Source organism: Protopterus annectens, chromosome 16.part0 (genome assembly GCF_019279795.1).
Source record: "Protopterus annectens isolate FY-2018-M chromosome 16.part0, PAN1.0, whole genome shotgun sequence".
Taxonomy (NCBI): domain Eukaryota; kingdom Metazoa; phylum Chordata; order Ceratodontiformes; family Protopteridae; genus Protopterus; species Protopterus annectens.
The window spans coordinates 841,354,854-841,373,962 of NC_056750.1; the positions used below are offsets into that span (position 1 = coordinate 841,354,854).

Here is a 19,109-nt window from a genome sequence, read left to right on the forward strand (position 1 = left end):
CGCAGTTAGGGGTCGCCACAGCGGATCACCTGTCCGCTCATGATTGGCAGTGGAGTATTACAGTGTCGAGATGCCAGCCCGGTGCCCAACCTTCCACAGAAGGCGCACACACACACCTAGGGCCAATTTAGAGTGTCCAATCCACCTACAGCATGTCTTTGGGATGTGGGAGGAAACCGGAGCACCCTGAGGAAACCCACACGACCACAGGGAGGACATGCAGACTCCGCACAGAAGGCACCCCAGCAGAGGATCGAACCGGAGAACCTCTTGCTGTGAGGCAGCAACGCTAACCGCTGCACCACCATGGCCGCCCTAGTGTCTAGTCCACTAGTGAGGGCTGGAATTTGATTATGAATACTTGTGTACTCTAAGCCCCTAAGTGTAGAAGAATCCACTCATGTCACACTTGCCTAGACCTAAGGATTATCTGCCTCTAGGCAAAATGCTGTGGTCTTGCAGTCCCATGTGAGAACACAGACCATAAAGAAACTAGTGTGAGAATGCCTGGTTAGGTGTGTAAATGTATACATATGAAGGTCATCATGGCCATTAAGGCCTGCAAGTACAGTGACGCAGAGTTCAGATACTCCAGGGCATCCTCCCAAAACTGGTGGCTCTGGGTCCTCTTCCAAGCAGAAATGACAGTGGAAAGTGTCCAGCTTCACAATGATGAAGGCAACTCTGTGAAATACAGTAAGGGAGAATTTTCTCAGTTTATAATCACCCAGAGAGAAAGCAACCATAAAAGCACCTACTCCAGAGACTCCCCCCTTCTGGGCCACCAGAAGACATGTGTTACTGTAGGAAAACATCCTCATGAAAACTTTAGGTGCAGAACAAACACCAAACATCACTACAATAGATTAAGACATATGTCCACCCAGTGCAATCTGAGAGATTCTGATAGCCATCACATCCCAAGTGCCCCATGGTATTCACAGTGTACGCCACCTCGAAGGTCACCCTCCTCAGTAAGAAGTACTGCAAGTGCTCATTGAATTCACTGAGGTCCGGTAAGAGCAGGAATCATCTGTCCCTTTCAAAACCAGAAAGCAGTACTAGAAGAATCCATAACCTCATTCCAAAGCAAGGACAGGCTCTACAGGTCTTGTAAGTATGAACACTCTGGACCTTCCCAAGAGTTCTGTAGAGACAGCTATGTTTCCTAGAATAGCTCTTTCTGGTGGAAAATTTAGCACCTTTAAGAAAGAGCGAAATGTGACCACCTGCAGAACTAGCCTTTCTTTAACAATAGCTTTCAGAGCTAGGCCTTGCTCTTGAAAATGACCCTCTCCCCCATCATGGCAGACCAAAATAATAGTTAAGACTGAGACTGCTGTGCTGTGGAAGGGATCGTACTTTAGGTCAGCTTTCAATCAAATGATGGGACAAGACCATGCGACTCCCAGGTTCCCTTTCTCTTTGCTCTATGAGGAGACTGCTTCTTTTGGGAATGGTTTGATATGGAAGAAAGAGAGGCAGGACTGACAAAGTATGAAATAATCTTTAACAGTAATGAGTGTGCTTCCCCTTCAAAAGGCAGTCCAACTAACTGGTCGCGGCATAGGGGAATAAAGCTATCATTATAACCCAGGAAGACCTGGGGGCTCGATGAGCCACCCTAGCAATGGAAGAGCTGACGAGGGGAAAAAAGAACTTAAAACAGATTATGCCTGCTTAACACCATCAGCAGGGAGGTGGGACAAGGGAATGTGTAACAGGGGAGGCATTTATCTGCCATGTTGCTGGTATACACCAGACAACACACAGTGGGAATATCACAGAAGAGGCCATCTACTACTACAGATGCAGGGCGCAGTCTCACAATTCCCACTATACACCGCTAGGAGGGTGGGATAGGCAGGTTATCACAGAGATGTGAACCTTTACTTAACAAATTTAGTATAAGAATAAGTAAACCTGGAACCACCCATAGAGAGGACAGGGCTCTATATACTGCCCACCTGAATTATGTCAGGTTATCTCTAGATTGCCCAACCTTCTCTCTTGCAAGCTGAAGGGAAACAAATGGGCCAAGTGGGTGTCTGGGGAGGAAGAAAGTTGGTGGTCAGTGGATCATGGAAAAAAAAAACAGTAGTCCATCAGCCTGGAAGGCCAGCTGAAGAAGGGAATCCATAGAATGTCTCAACTTCTTAAAGAAAGTAGCTTCAGCTAGGCTATCATGAACAAGCCCATGACTGAAGCAGTGGTCTTAGTGACTGCTTCAGCACAGCCAACCTTGCAGCATACTACAATTTTTTTTTAAAACTTTTCCTTTGTTAACCAGGTTAAGTGAACTGGTTCAAGGGCCCTTTCAGACAACACATGGGCCACAATGGCAGGAAAGTACAGTTTTGTACCTACCATAAATTGTAGATGTTCGAGTGCTAATACAGCTGCAGCCATAACAGATGGGTTATCCTGCCGTCAGGCGGGTCCTCGGTCGGCCGAATTCCAAAGTCTAGGTCCGGCGTCGGATGTCGTCGCTTCTTCCCTAACGTCAGTGTGACAGGGGTATAAAAGAACCAACCAATGCCATTTTCTTCAGTTTTTCTTGCCCCAGATTTCAGGTGCACCCAGAAGGAAGGCAAAACATAAATTTATGTAATAATGCAATGCAATATAATCAAAAGACAGTAGTTGCAAGCAAATACACCATAAATGAATACCCCAATCAGGTTGTATGAGGAGGTGTTAGCCATTAGGCCTGTCCCAAGAGGGGAAGGAGGGAGGGTAACCTGGACTGCAGCTGTATTAGCACTCGAACATCTACATTTATGGTAGGTACAAAACTGTACTATGTTCATCGTGCATACAGCTGCAGTCATAACAGATGGGTAGAATCCCAAAGCTAAAAAAGGGGTGGTAGGCACCAAGTGGAACTAGGAGGAGCATGGATGCCCTGCAAGACTGCAGTGGCAAAGCCCGCTCTAGATTTGGAGTATAATGGTAGGTGATAGTGCTTGGAGAAAGTATGTACAGAACTCCAAGTGGCTGCTTCCAAAATATCTTTGGTAGGAACCCCCCTGAGGAAAGCTGCATAGGTAGCTGTGGCCCTTGTGGAGTGAGATCTGATGCCTGTAGGTACAGTTTTGCCATGAAAAGAATAACAAAAGCGTATGCAGTGGGCTATCCATTTTGAGATTGTCTGTTTGGAAATAGCCTTCCCTTGAGCACCTGTAGCATAGGACACAAAGAGTTGCTCTGATTTTCTGAATGGCTTTGTTCTATCCAAATAATAACAAAGCTGTCTGTGAATGTCCAAGGAATGTAGTAGTCTTTCCCCTTTGTTTTGTGGATTAGGGTAAAAGGTAGGTAAGTGGATAGCCTTGATTCAAGGCTACCCTGGATACTACCTTTGGCATAAAGGAAGGGTTGGTTCGTAAGGAAACTCTGTCCTGATGGAAAATGATGAAAGGCTGCACAGCCATGAGGGCTTGTTGTTCCGAAACCCTGCGTGCTGAGGTGATAGCCAGGAGGAAGGCTGTTTTCCATGACAAATATTGCAGTTCTGTTGAAGCAGCTGGCTCAAATGGAGGCAGGGTCAGTTTTTCTAGAATTAAATTGAGGTCCCAAGCAGGTACTGGTTGCTTCCTTGGGGGTTTTATATTCTTAGCCCCTCAGAGGAACTGTCTTAAGAGAGGGTGAGAGAATAAAGGAGGGTCAGTGTTGTATTCAGCAGAAATGGCTGAGGCATGGATTTTGATGGAGGAGAATGAAAGTCCACTGCTTAGCATCTCAGCTAGGTACTGTAATATTTGAGGTAAATTCAGTATTCCAGGATTCTGACCCTTTTTCTGATTCCAGGCACAAAACCGTTTCCATTTTGCGGAGTAGGCTTTTCTAGTAGAAGACCTTCTGGCCTCCAAAATGACATCCTGCACCTCCTTGGAGAGTAGGGTCTGTTGTGAATTTAAGGAATCCTCCATACGGCTAGATTGAGTGTTTTCAGCTGACTGTGAAGAGTTTTGAAGTTGTGCTGGGTCAATAGAAGAGGCATTAGAGGCAGGATCCATGGTGGGGAATGTGTCAGGCTCCTCAGGAGTGGGTACCGGTGTTGTCTTGGCCAGTCTGGAGCAATGAGAATCATCTTTGGTCTGTCTGCTCTGGCTTTTAATAGAACTTTGGGCAGCAGAGGAAGAGGTGGAAAGGCATAAACTGTCATTGTTGTCCAACTGAAAGAGAGTGCGTCCACTTTCCAGGCCTGTGGATGATCGGTCCTTGAGCAGAATTTTGTCAATTGGTAATTTCTGTGGGTAGAAAAGAGATCTATGTCTGGCCTTCCCCATGCTTGAATTATCTTTGTAAAAACTTGAGGATGCAACTTCCATTCGTGTGGTTCTGTCATATTTCTGCTTAGGTTGTCTGCCAGCATGTTTTCCTTGCCTGGCAGGAATTGTGCTCGAAGTTGGATTTGTAATTCCAGAGCCATGTTCCAAATAGACATGGCAAGCCTGCACAGGGGATATGAATGGGTTCCTCCCTGTTTGTTTATGTACCACATCACTGTGGTGTTGTCTGTCCTTATCAATAGCTGACCTGGATGCAGTAGGTCTTTGAAAGCCATAATAGCATTTTTTACTGCTAGCATTTCCTTTTGATTGATGTGTAGGTGCTTTTCTTTTTGGGACCATTTGCCCTGAATGCACTGATCTGTCATGTGCGCCCCACAGGTGTAGTCCGAGGCGTCTGTTGTGATGATTTGATTTGCTTGAGGCAAGCAGAATGGGAGACCTATGCTTCTTTGGCATGCTTGAGCCCACCACAGAAATTCCTTTTTGAGGCATGGAATCAGTGGTATAATTGTTTCCAAACTGTGGCTGTGTTGAGACCATAAGTTTTTTAGGTACCATTGAAGTTTCCTCATATGCAGCTTTGCACATGGGATTAGCAGATGCAAGATGCCATGAATCCCAGAGCCTGCAGGATTTTCCTTGCAGTCAGCCTGGTGAAGGTTGCCAGTTTTCTGAAGTATTGAGTTAGTTGCCCTTGTTTCTCTGGCGTGAGGTAGGCCATCTGGGTGTTTGTATTCAAGCTGGCACCCAGGAAAATTATTGTTTGAGAGGGTATTAGTCTTGATTTCTTTTTGTTGACTGTGTATCCCAGAGAGTTCAACAACTTTATTACAAACACCAGGTGTTTCAGAAGTATGTGTTTGCTGTCCGCTTGGATCAGGCAGTCATCCAAATATGGGTATATTTGTATCCCTTGAAGTCTGCAGAAGGCAATTACTGATGCCAGGCATTTCATGAACACTCTGGGCGCAGTAGAGAAGCCAAAGGGCAATGCACAGAATTGATAATGGGTTGAACCTGCAAGAAATCTGAGGTATCTTCTGCAATCTTGTCTGATAGGGACATGCAGGTATGCCTCCTTGAGGTCCAATGTTACCAGCCAAGACTCCTTGCCCAGCATGGGAAGAAGCTGCTGTAATGTGAGCATCTTGAATTTTGGTACGAGTAAATATGTCTTTAGGATGGATAGGTCCAAAATAGGTCTCCAATCTTTGTCCTTCCTTGGTACCAGGAATAGTCTGGAATAAAAACCTTGACCCTGTTCTTGTGCAGGTACCTCTTGAATAGCTTTCATGTCCATGAGAGCTGAAATTTATTTTTGTGCCTCTGCCCTTTGATTTTGTGGCAGGTTTGGCATGCCTCTCATTTTCGGAAGGGTGTGAAAGTGGAATCTGTAGGCTCTGTCTATAATGTCCAGGATCCATTTGTCTTTTGTGACAATAAGCCAATTTTTTTGAAAATAATGCCAGTTTTCCGCCTAAAGTTGCTGCCATTAGAGCTTTGCTTGGCATGCAAAGGGGAAAGTCATTGGTTCTGCTTTCTGAATGGCTGCGAACTATCCTCACCACCTCTTTGTGTAGGAGCTTTCCATTGTCTGCCTCTAAACGATCCTTGAGATTGCCCTCTACCCCTCGGGCACCTGTATCTACCTCTTTGAGGTCTGTCCGTGGCTGGAAAGGACCAATTTTTTGAAGGCCAATTTCTACTGAAACGTGGAGGTTGTACCTGTAGGAAATCTTTCACTGTTTGCATTGATTTTGCCTTTTCCCCCATTTTCTTTAATACCTCCTCAGCTTTAACACCAAACAATACATCTTTTTGAAGAGGTGCATCTAGTAATTTAGCTTTGACATGATCTGGTAAGGTTTGCTCTGAGCCAAGCATGTCTACATTTGACTGATCCTGTAACAGCGGCTCTACATGAGGCCTCTAAAGCATCAAAACCGCATTGCAAGGTATGTTTACCCACTTGTTCTGCACTATGCAACAAATCCTGCAACTCCTTCGAGTCTGGTTGTTCAGGTTGTGACATTTTGCTTTTCAACTGAGATAACAAAAACTGTTAATACTTTAACATATGGAACTGACAGTTTAATGCCCTCATGGTTAAAGTGGCAGAGCTGTATACCTTTTTCCCCCACCTTTCTAAAGCTCTGGAATCTCTCTCTGAAGGTAATGGATTTTTGGCAGTGGAGGCCTTAATTCCCTTGGGACCCTGTAAAATAGTTTCTGGGTCAGCCGCATGGCTTTTGTATAGGAATTGGTGTGAATCAGGAACCCGGTAATACCTGTCAGGCTTGACTGGAGCTGGAGGTAAAGAATCTGGGTTAAGGCTGGCCTCTGAATACACATAATCTAGAATGTCTAAGACAGGAAGGATAGCCAGAGGCCTGTGCTGAGGGAGTAAGTGGAAATCCCTGAGCCTTTTCTTGGAGTCTGAGTAATCTTGGCCTTCCCAGTGGAAGTGTTCCCTCAAGGTATGCAAGGTTTCCCCAAAAGAATAGTCCTCAGGGGGGGGGGGGACAGAGGGAATGGACTCCTCTGCATCAGAATCTTCAAAAGGGGAGTATGAATGTTCCTGGTCTTCAGAATGTTCTGAAGTAATGGAGGCCTGGTCCGAGGAAGGGTATTCTTCCTCTACTCTAGGCCTTTTGTCCTAAGGGGGTTGAGAACCCCTGATAAGAGTAATCAAATCCTCAGCCATTTTGAGCATTATTTTTTAGGCATGGGGCCTTGAGAGGGGCCCTGTGGAGCTTGTCTTTTAGTATGTATGGCTGCTTTAGATTTAGTGAAAACCTTAATGGAAAAAGAAGAAGAAGGCCTGAAGACACCTTGAGAGGTGGCAAGCCTGTCTAAACTCTGAGTTTCCCCGCCAAGAGTGGCGTCAGTATCTGTAATCGGGGTGTGGGCCGAGGAGCCTGCGACCTCGGGCACAGAAGACACCGCTAAGGAAGTGTCATCGGTAGTCAGGGGCTGCGTAGGCGCCTCACTGAGAACCGGAGCACCTGTAGTTGGCTTTAGCGTGGTGTCAGTAGAAGTCACAGACCTCGTATGTCGGTCCTTATCTTTGCGTCTTTTACTCAAAACTGGAGTCGGAGTATCCGACGACATAATGTAATTAAACTTTTTGCCAAAATAGTGTTGGGCGAACTCCGCCCGACGCTTAATAGTGCGTTTGTTGAATGTAGCACAAAAACGACAGGCCGAGACGTCGTGGTCTGGGCCTAAGCAAGGAATGCAGAGGGAATGGAAATCCTTATGCGGTATTTGCTTCCCACATGAAATGCAATTATTAACTTTGGCATCGGTCTGAGGCAAGAAAAGTTTCCCCAACGGGGTACTTAGCTTTCAAGAAGACTTTGGTTGAAAAATATTCGTAATCTCAGGAGCTGGCCAATCGGCACTTGCGAACTGCTTCTGCTTCGGGCACCACGCGGCAAGAAAGACTGAAGAAAATGGCGTCAGCTGGTTCTTTTACACCCCTGTCGCACTGACGTCAGGGAAGAAGCGACGACATCCGACGCCGGACCTAGACTTTGGAATTCGGCCTACCGAGGACCCGCCTGACGGCAGGATAACCCATCTGTTATGACTGCAGCTGTATGCACGATGAACATCACATGTTTACATAATTTACAGAGGCAGCATAACAGAAGCTCATTCAGAATTTTTAGAATCTTAACGTCTTTATCTTTTAGCCCATCCTTAGGAAGGGCAATGCCAGATTAACTAAAAAGCACTGAAATACACAGAACTGATACAAACAGCTTAGAACTCTTAAGCCCAAGTTACACAGAGGAGTAAACTCCCTTACTAATCCTATTCCAAAGCTTAAGTATTCAAGTTAGTTGCTGTAGTCTTTAAGTTCTATGTATGGCCATTAAGATCATTTACATGCCAGCTTGATGATCTATAGTCAGAGTCTTTTTTTGCTCAGCTGGGAACTTGAACAGAACATACAAATAAAACAATGAATAGTGCACATGCCTAACATATACTTGGCTACTACTGCACTGGCAAGTACGTATATACAATACAGATACACACCAAGAAGCCAGCACAAGAGATGTTAGAACTGTAAAAGTTTCTTTATTTACCACATTCAGGGATCAGGAGAACCAAAAAAAAAAAAAAAAAAAATCACCATTTTCACCAAATAATGGATCAACATGTTGATGTTTTTTAACCTCCATACAAAGGACTGTAGTGTCTGTATAAAACCTTTCAATGCTTCTACAGGGCAGGACTGACCCCATATCACAACCGGTTATATAACTTGGTGAGATTAACTTAGAGAAAGATGCAAAATGACTTAGCATTTGTGCTCATTCTGCAGTTTCTTATGACAGAGCTGGCACCAGCCAGGCACCACCCAGTTATTTAGTCTTGCACCTCAACAAAAACTGTGGAAACGGCTGCAATAGATACTCTCCCTACAGTTCCAAACGAATGCACTTTACTTACCTCTTCTTTTATGCCAGCCATGACAGGATCAGACTCTGACAGATGAATTTCTGAAGCAGAACTTGACACAGTGGGCTGAGAACAATGAAAAACAAAAAAATGTAAACTAATTATTTTAGCCCCGTTACTAGGAGCACATTTAGCAGTCTGGTTGAAATTCCTTCCACCTCAAAAAACACAAATTACAGCGGAATGAGATATTCACCTTAAAAGCAGATCTTTGAAAGGGAAGTACCAGAGTGGTTTGAATGAACACCTACAAGTTTATTTCATCATTCTCTAACAGTGGTATAGCTTTTTTCACAGCAGTATTTGCAATTCCATGAGATCTGTCTCGAGTCTGCATATTTTTTCAAACCAAATAAAGGTACATTTGAAATAAGCTCTTTTGGCTAAGACCCACATACAGAATGTTGACTCAAACACACAAGAGATGGAGCACTCACACAAAGTGGAGATTCAAGACATTGTTGACGTGCTGCAAAAAACACACACATTTAAAGATCTAGTGTGGTATATGTTGGAAACTTCAAGAGAAGGGGTCACTGAAAGAAATAATACAATGTTCTGTTATCATCTGACCTATAAAAAGGACCATTCCTCAATGGGCCCTAAGGTTAGGTTTATTCTCTCCTCTAATATACGATCAGGATGAATGCATGCCCATGCCAATACAAATATGACAACAAATAAAAGTACGAAGTACATTTATCCCCCATGAATATCAGTTTGTGCCCACAATTACAAAACACCCAGATGCAAACCAGAGAAGCAGAATGAAGACTTGGCACAACAAGTGCCAACTAGTGATATGCAAGTACATACCTTGCAGATTTAGAAATCTTACCCACAGGTTCAGTTAGAAAGACCACTGGCTCGCTCAGTAGCAGAGGGAGGGTGTCTCTGATTAATTAAGAAGGGTCCCCTTCACAAGTCAAATGACATGGCAAAAGACATCCACCATATCCAACACTGAAGACTCTCTGTCATGGATCCTAAAACAGGGTTGAAATTGAAACAGAAGAGGCAGGAGAACTGTAACCAGACCAGTAAAAAACTTTTGTGGGGAATACCATGCTAGAAAGCCAGAATCCATGGCAACAGAAAGATATGCAATGTGGAAAGTAGTAAAGACGACCCAAAGGGCCACGGTGACCAAGACTATAGAGAATGTAACAAGTAAGCTAGCAAGCATGTGATGCAGCCATGGGTTAAAATAAGGACAATGGCAGAGAGACAAGATGACCACAGGCACTTAACACACTACACCCTCCTCCGCAGGTACAGGTCACTAAAGGTACCACACTCCCAGCACATTAGGAACCACCCCCACCCCCCAATTTTACATCCCAAAACCTGAGCCACCTGGAAAAAGTATTCATACAAGGCAGCATGTCACAAGGGAGAAATGGCCTTCTTCATTAATCCCAGTGCTTGCTCCCTCAACACAACCACAAGAAGGGGGACCTGAACAGGGGCACAGCACTTAATCTATAATAAAAAAAAAAAAAAAAAAGTAAAGAGAAAGGAAAGCTCCTCCTTTCCACAAGATATGAAGAAATGGGGCAATGTGAGTGGAGACAGAGCTTCAGGAAGGGAGACTACCATCAGCTAAACTTCCATGTTTGTAAGATCCAAGAATGAAAGAATATTACATTACAGGATGAGACCCCCCTCTAAGGATGAAGGAACTCGAAGAACAACGGATGTAGCCTTCCCTAAATGGGTTACCTAACCAACCTGAGTTTAACCTCTATCTTGTTAATAGAAGCTGCCCGATATGATAAATACCTCACCATCCAATAGGGGAAGCCCTACACCACAAGAAAATAATAGAAAAGTTTACTAGCAACTCTGAACTTCACTGACTCTGCCCAACCAGAATACAAAAGGAATTCAAGAATGAACCAGGGCCAGGAATCTAACGGGAAAGACACTTTTACCCACACAGAATGAGGGAAGCATCACCCATCTGCTTTGAAGCAAAGAGAACACCAGAGTCATCCTGGCCAAAAAAAGGAATCGAGGGAAAAAATATCCCTGCCAAAAAGAGATGCGAGACATCCAAGAATAGGGATCTACTAAAGGAGGACAACATCTTCTAAAACACCAACCAGTCCAGTGAACCTGCAAGAATGCAGAGAGACAGTTCACTTTCCAGATCAACTGATGCAGAACCCCAAACTCTGCAGACCAATCAAGATCCAACTCTCTTCCAGAATGTCTACCCTCCTTCAAGTGGAACAAGGGGGCTATTATGAGAAATAGTCCACAACTCTTATAAAAACTGGCCTAAGAGTCCTAACTCCAGAGTAAGAAAAGGTGGGCTTCCTGCAATGAGATAGTCAATATTCCCTCAACAGGGAACCAGGAGTGAAATCTCATTTATGCTGAGCAGTAAGAGCCCACAAAAAAGTGGGCATCTCAAAGCAGGTAAGTGAAAGTGGAAGATGACCAGAACAGGAGCATGCCCTCACTTCAACTCGCCTCAGATACAACTGGCAGCCTCCCACAAGAACAACTGCTGGAAGAAACAGTGTCAGCTTCTGCAAAATACTTAGAACCCAGGTCACAATTCCAAATCACCAAGGATTCACAATACAGAGAAAGTACAGTTTTGTACCTACCATAAATGTAGATGTCCGAATTGGATAGCATCTGCAGTCATAACAACTGGGTTGTCCTGTCGTCAGGCAGCCCTTCAGTCGGCCGGATTCCAAAGTCCGGGTCCGGCTTCGGCTGATGTCGCACTTCACCCGACGTCATCTCTGTTGGTCTTCGGGTATAAAAGCATCAGCCGACGCCATTTTCTTCAGTGTTTCTTGCCCCAGATGCCAGAAGCCCTATAGAAGGCTAAAAATTTTGGATAGATGCCAATGTTTCCAAAAGATAGAGGTAAACACAAAAATAAGCATGTATGTACATAAATACAAACAAATACACCATGAAAGAAATCCCCCCACTAGCTAGCTATTAGAAGGGTAAACACCCTAGGAGTACCACAGAGGGGAAGGAGGGAGGGTAATCCTGACTGCAGATGCTATCCAATTCGGACATCTACATTTATGGTAGGTACAAAACTGTACTATGTCCTTCATGGATGCATCTGCAGTCATAACAACTGGGTAGAATACCATAGCCAACTAGGGGAGGAGGATAAAAGTAGATTATGGTGTGTTTAGGATCCCTTGCAGAACAGCAGTAGCAAACCCTGCTCGGGATCTGGAATATAGAGGTAAATTATAATGCTTGGCAAATGTATGCACGGAGGTCCAAGTAGCCGCCTCAATAATGTCTTTGGTAGCCACTCCTCGTAAGAAGGCTGTGGTAGTGGCTGTTGCCCTTGTAGAATGAGGTCTTATGTTCTGTGGAATTGGTTTTCCATGGAAGGAGTAACAGAATCGTATGCAATTTCCTATCCATTTGGAGATTGTCTGTTTGGAAATAGCTTTTCCTTCCCTTCCTGTTGCATAGGCTACGAAAAGTTGGTCAGTCTTTCTGCTATTTATTGTTCTGTCCAAGTAGCAGCGTAGCTGTCTATGTACATCCAAGGTATGCAGTATTCTTTCCCTCTGTTTTGTGGGTTGGGAAAGAAGGTAGGTAGGTGGATTGCCTGGTTTAAAGACACTCTGGATACCACCTTAGGCATAAATGTAGGATTAGTCCTCATGGACACTCTATCTTGGTGGAAGATTAGAAAGGGTTGCACTGCCATTAAGGCCTGTAGTTCTGAAACCCTCCTTGCTGAAGTAATTGCCAGTAGGAAAGCAGTTTTCCATGACAGGTGTTGTAGGTCTGCTGTTGCTGCTGGTTCAAAAGGTGATAGTGTCAATTTTTCTAGCACAAAGTTCAAGTCCCAAGCTGGCAATGGTGGTTTCCTTGGAGGTTTTACATTCTTGATTCCTCTGAGGAACTGCCTGAGCAAAGGGTGTGAAAAACAGGTGGATCAAAGCTGTATTCTGCTGAAATAGCTGATGCATGAATCTTGATGGAGGAGTAGGACAGGCCTGAATGAAGTAGTTCGCCAGATACTCCAGAATGTTAGGCATATCTATGTTTGATACATCTTTTCCTCTTTCAGAACTCCAAATGACAAACCTTTTCCATTTCCCAGCATAATTCCTTCTAGTTGAAGGCCTGCGTGCTTCAAGAATAATGTCTTTAACTCTTTGTGAAAGTTCTGTATTAGCAGCTGCTATGTGATGTTCCATGCAGTCAGTTGCAGCGTTTTAGGTTTGGATGCATGGTGCTGAAGTTGTTCTGAGTTAGCATCAAAGGCATCAAGGGTATTGGCCACATATTGTTCCGAGACATGCTCCTCAGCAGTGGGTACCAATGCTGTCTTGGCCAGTTTGGAGCTATCAGGATTATCCTTGGACGTTCCTCCTTGATTTTTAGTAGTACTTTGTGTATCAAGGGAAGAGGTGGGAATGCATATGCTGTTAGGCCTTTCCAGCTGAAGGAGAGCGAGTCCACTTTCCATGCTAGTGGGTGGAATGTCCTTGTGCAGAATTTTTGAGCTGGTGATTGAGAGGTGATGCGAATAGATCTATCTGAGGCATTCCCCATTTCTTCGAGATGGTCTTGAAGATATCCGGGTGCAGCTGCCATTCGTGGGCATCCGATGTGGTCCTGCTTAACATATCTGCTAGAGAGTTTTCTTTTCCTGGCACAAATATTGCCTGTAACTGGATGTTGTAGCTGAGTGCCAGGGTCCACAGCTCCAAAGTCATTCTGCATAGGGGTAAGAATGAGTGCCTCCCTGTTTGTTGATGTACCACATGACTGTGGTGTTGTCTGTCCTTATCATCAAGTGGTCCTCCTTGAGAAATGGTCTGAACTTTTGGATTGCCAGTTTTACTGCCAGCATTTCTTTTAGGTTGATGTGCAGGTGAAGTTGGTCCTGTGTCCACAATCCTTATGCGCATTTGTCCAGCATATGCGCCCCCATCCTAGGTCTGAAGCATCTGTTGTGATGGTCTGGCTTGCTTGACCCTTGCGAAAGGGCAGGCCTGGGTTTGACTGGCATGCCTGAGCCCACCATAGGAACTCCTGTTTTAAGCATGGTATTAGTGGGATTTCCGTTTCTAGGCTGTGTCTGTGTTGGGACCATAAATTCTTTAGGTACCACTGTAGTTTTCTCATATGTAGTCTGGCAAATGGAACCAAGATTATGCATGATGCCATGAAACCCAAGGCCTGCAGTACTTTTCTTGCTGTTAACTTGTTCAGTTTTGTTAGTGCCAAGAAGAAAAGAGGGAGTTCTTTTTGTTTTTCTGTAGTTAGGAATGCCATTTGTCTTACTGTGTCCAATTCCGCTCCCAGGAAAGTCCTTGTCTGGGATGGTATCAGTCTTGACTTTTGTAAATTGACTGTGTATCCCAGTGCTTGAAGCAAGTAAATGACCCTTTGTAAATCTGTTGTCAGCTTGCTTTTGTTGTCTCCTTGTATCAGGCAGTCGTCCAGGTATGGATAAATTTGAATTCCCTGTAGTCTGCAATGGGCGATTACTGATGCCAGGCATTTTGTGAATACTCTGGGCGCAGTAGATAAGCCAAAGGGCAATGCTGAGAATTGATAGTGCTCTGATCCTGCAAGAAATCTGAGGTATCTTCTGCAGATTGGTCGAATGGGGACGTGCAGGTATGCCTCCTTGAGATCTAGAGTTACCAGCCAACACTCCTTGCCCAGCATGGGAAGAAGTTGCTGTAGGGTCAGCATTTTGAATTTTGGGACAATGATATAAGTATTCAGGGTGGACAGGTCTAGAATTGGTCTCCAACTTTTTCCTTTCTTGGAACTAGGAATAGTCTGGAGTAGAACCCTTTCCTTGCTCTGCTGTTGGCACTTTCTCCACAGCTCTCATGTTTGCTAACTCCATTATCTGTTGTAGAGCCTCTGTCTTTTGATTTGGAGGTAGATTTGGCATTCCTCTTTTGTCTGGTAAAGTGTGGAAGTGGAACCGGTAACCTTGATCTATGGTTCGCAAAATCCACTTGTCCTTTGTTATGTGGTGCCAGTTTTTTGAAAATAAGGTTAGCTTTCCGCCTAGAGGAGCTGCTATCTGTTCCCTGGTAGGCGGGTTTAGGATTAAGTCACTGTGGCTGTGTTGATGTAGTGGCAGGTGTTGAGTCTGTGCCTCTGTTGTTACCTTGCCACTGTCGTCCTCTGTAGGCACCTCCTCTGGATAGGTTTCTGCCTCTGGAACGTCTAGTCCTGCCCCTTTGAGGTCTTGTGGAGTCAGGAAAGGACCAATTGTTGGCAGGCCAGTTCCTGCTAAACCTTGGGGGTTGAACCTGCAAGAAATCTTTAACTGTCTGGATTGATTTTGCCTTTTCTTCCATTTTCTTCATAACCTGCTGGGCAGGTGTACCAAACAAACTTGTTTTATCCATAGGAGCATCTAGCAATTTAGATTTAACATGATCTGGTAAAGCTTGCTCCTTTAGCCATGCATGCCTTCTAATTACAGTGCCAGTCATGGCTGATCTAAATGAAGCCTCCAGTGCATCATAGCCACATTTTAAAGAGTGGTTACTAACTTGCTGTATGTTATTTACCATTTCTAATACATATTTCTTATCAAGAGATTCATCAGTGGTTAGCTTTTTAGTTAACTGATCAAGCATAAACTCTTGGTATTGTATCATGTGAAACTGACAGTTTAAAGCTCTAGCTGAGAGAGTGGCTGAAGTGTAAACCTTTTACCCCATCTGTCTAATGACCTTGCTTCCCTTTCAGAAGGGACAGGGTTTTAGCTATGGTCGCTGCTACTGCCTTGGGACCCTGGGAAATAGTTTCGGGTCTGCAAGAGGGGCCTTGTAAAGGTGGTGATGAGTATCTGGCACCCTGTAAAATCTGTCTGGTTTGGCAGGGGCTGGGGTAAAGAATCTGGAGCGGAGCAGACATCATTGAAAGCATCATCCACCACAGAGAGAACAGGAGGTATAGCTAAGGGCCTGTGCTGTGGAAGGTGCAAAAGGTCCTAAGGCTTTTCCTGGAGTCTGTAAAATCCTGTTGCTGCCATTGGTACTGGTCTCGCATGGCATGAAAGGTTTCCCCACAGGTGAAATCTTCTGGTGGGAAGCAGCTGGAATGGATTCTTCAGCATCAGAATCTTCAAAATTGGAGAAAGGAGCCTCTGGCTGGTCAGTAATGTCTGATTCATCAGCAGAATCATCAGAGGACACTGGCTCATGGGGCTCTGCCCTAGGTCTCTTCTCTGGGCGCTCAGAGGCCCTGTCTGGGTGAGATTGAGATCCTCTAATTAATGAAATTAAATCTTCTGCCAAAGTAAGCATTTGAGAACTGGAAGAGGGCCTGGTTGAGGGGGGTTTAACAGGCATTGTTTTAGTAGTCTTGGCTGCTTTAGCCCTGGCGAAGGCCTTAATGGACATGGCTGCTGGAGGCCTAGCAGCACCACGTGCTGGGGTAGAGACATCCAAGGGAATGGTGTCTGATAAGTCAGTGGTAAGCACCGTAGTGGGTAAAATTTCTGAGGCCGATTCAAGAGTGTTAGCAGGGACCTCAGTTGTAGAGATAGATTCAGCTGTATTTTGATCAGTTCTCTCGGTTTCGGCCGAAACCGAGACACTCGCGGTTTGCTTAACCATGGTTTCGGCCGAAACCGCGGACCGCGAGTGTCGGTCTTTTTCTTTGCGCTTTTGGCAGAATGCGTAGTCGGAGGATCCGACGGCATAATGTACGCAAAATCAGAACCGAAAAACTGTTCTGCAAACTCCGACCGACGTCTAAGCGTTCGTCGGTTGAAAGAAGCACAGGACGAACAGGCTGCTACGTCGTGGGCTGGGCCTAAGCAAGGCAGGCAGTAAGAGTGGAAATCTTTATGAGGTATTTGTTTCCCACAGGTTAAACAATTATTAACTTTTTCTGACATCGGCTGAGGCAAGAAAGAGTCCCCAACGGGGTACTTAGCTTTAGAAGTAATCTCTGGATCCGACCGACCGGCACTTGCGAACAGCTTCTGCTTGGCCACGCCGCAAGAAAGACTGAAGAAAATGGCGTCGGCTGATGCTTTATACCAAGACCAACAGAGATGACGTCGGGTGAAGTGCGACATCAGCCGAAGCCGGACCCGGACTTTGGAATCCGGCCGACTGAAGGGCTGCCTGACGACAGGACAACCCAGTTGTTATGACTGCAGATGCATCCATGAAGGACATCTGATCCATTTCCCCCACACCACCACAGTTTCCCCCAACTACAAGAAAGGCAAAAGCATGCAGCAGTAGGGCACAGCAAATCACCACAAACAAACCTGAGCTCTTAGGGCTCTGGCCACCTTCCACAATCTCAGACAAAATGCCTAAGTGAGGGATTCCCTCTAAAGGGAAGATGGAGCAGGCAGGGAGAAGTACAGTTGTATAAGAACTTACCTTAACAGTAGATATACCATTGATCACTGTTGCAGTACTCCAAACAGATGTTCTTTAACCACTGATGTCCATCCAGGATGCCACAGCCTTAAACCCTCTTAAAAGCATTCATCAAATGTATGAACTCACCAAGTAAGCATACAGATATATAAAGAGATGTACAAGCATAAATTCTCAGACTACCTTCAAGCCAGCAGACTGAAGAGAAAGGTAGTCAGCTAGAGATGTACAGCAGGAAAAACAAGGGCCCCCCTCAGTCATTGGGTCTTGTCAGATAGGCCAGCTGAAAAAAGAAAGAACAGGAAATGTCAGGAGGGAGAAGGAAGGTGGGAAAAAATACTGCAACAGTGATCATTGGGACATATAGTGGTATGGTAAGTTCTTACACAGCTGTACTACATCCTGACTGAAATTACTGTTGCAATAATCCAAACAGATGGGTGATTCACAAAGCTTAAGGGAACAGAAGGGAAGATGGATGAAAATGGTGAGGACTATCCAAAAGGCCAGAAAGGCCTGACCTGGAAAAGGCATAAGTTCTGTAGTGTTTGCTGAAGGTGTGCACAGAAGACCAGGTAACTTCCAGGACGGTTCTGGAGTCTACCCCTGCTCTAGCAAACTGAGACCTAGAACAAGAGGGAAAGAATTTGCCAAGGTGGGAATAACAAAAGGAAATGAACTGAGAAATTAAGCTTGCGATGGTTTGCTTGGCTACTGGATGGCCCACTTACAGTCTGCAAAATAAAAAACAAATAATTGGTCTGACTTATTAATAAACTTAGTCTTGGCAAGAGAGAGAGAGAGAGAATCTTAATTGTCTGTGCACATCTAGGGAATGAACAAGTCTTTCACCCCTGTTCTGCAGATTGGGAAAGATAGGCAGATTGATGGCCTGATTGAGGGACACATCATTTACCACTTTTGGCATGAAAGAGGGGTTAACCCTCAAGGACACACTGTCCATATGGAAAACAAGAAAAGGAGGGGCAGCCATGAGTGCCTGTAGTTCTGAGACTCTCCTATCAAAAGTGACAGCCAGCAACAAAAACAGTTTTCCAGGTGCAGAATTTGAGAGTACACACAGTGGATGGCTTAAAGGTTGGCAGAGTGAGGTTTTTTTCAGCACTAATATGAGATCTTGGGGGGGGGGGGGGGCTCAGAGGGTTTAAGTGCAGAACCCCTTTTAAAAACAGTTTGACCTCTGGCCTGGACATAACAGGTTGACTGAGGGAAAGACAGACTGAAAGGATTGAAAGGCAAGTGTTAACAGAAGAGTAACCCAACCCACTTTTCATAAGCACATACAAATAAGACAAGAAAAGATTATGAGTCTCTGACTTTATGGGGGCCTGACTGTTTGCTTGACAATATCCTGAAAATCTCTTCCATTTGGCTAGGCAGGATTTTATTGTGGCAGGTCTCTTTGCCTCACAGAGAGACCAGATCACATCCTCAGAAAACTGGTGTCTAGAAGGAATCAGAATCCCATCATCCATAGGCTTAGTTGACGGATGATAGCTTGGGGTGAAGCAACAAGTCCTTCTACTGTGTGATCAAGTCCACTTTGTGTGGTAGCTCATGGGGATTGCCCCTGGCCAAGTGATAGAGAAGAGGGCACCAATGCTGCATTAGTAAAAAGGGAGTCAACAGTATAATTTTTTTTTTTTTTGGATCTTTAGCAGAACTTTTGGCAGCAGTGGAAGTGGAGGGAAGGCATAAAGAAACCTTCCTATCCACTGCAAAGATGAAGCATCGGTCCTTCAAACCAGAGGCCAAAGATTTCCTGGTTCAAAACAAGGGGATATGTTTGTTGTTCTCCAAGGCAAACAAGCCTATATGTGACATTCCCATCTGTGGACTATATCTGGGGGGGGGGGGGGGGGGGGTTGTTTGATGAGCATCCATTTGTGTAGGTCTTTGATGGAACTGCGGAGGGAGTGTACCAGGACAC

General features: G+C 44.9%; 1 protein-coding gene across 1 annotated transcript in view; it reads right to left on the reverse strand.

The window, feature by feature from the left end:
• NUP214 (nucleoporin 214) overlaps positions 1-19,109 on the reverse strand; it is a 3,229,616-nt gene that overhangs the window by 2,075,854 nt on the left and 1,134,653 nt on the right. The window contains exon 15 of the mRNA XM_044058190.1: positions 8,763-8,837. Within this exon, the coding sequence (XP_043914125.1) occupies positions 8,763-8,837 (75 nt within the window). The remainder of the gene's footprint in view (positions 1-8,762; positions 8,838-19,109) is intronic.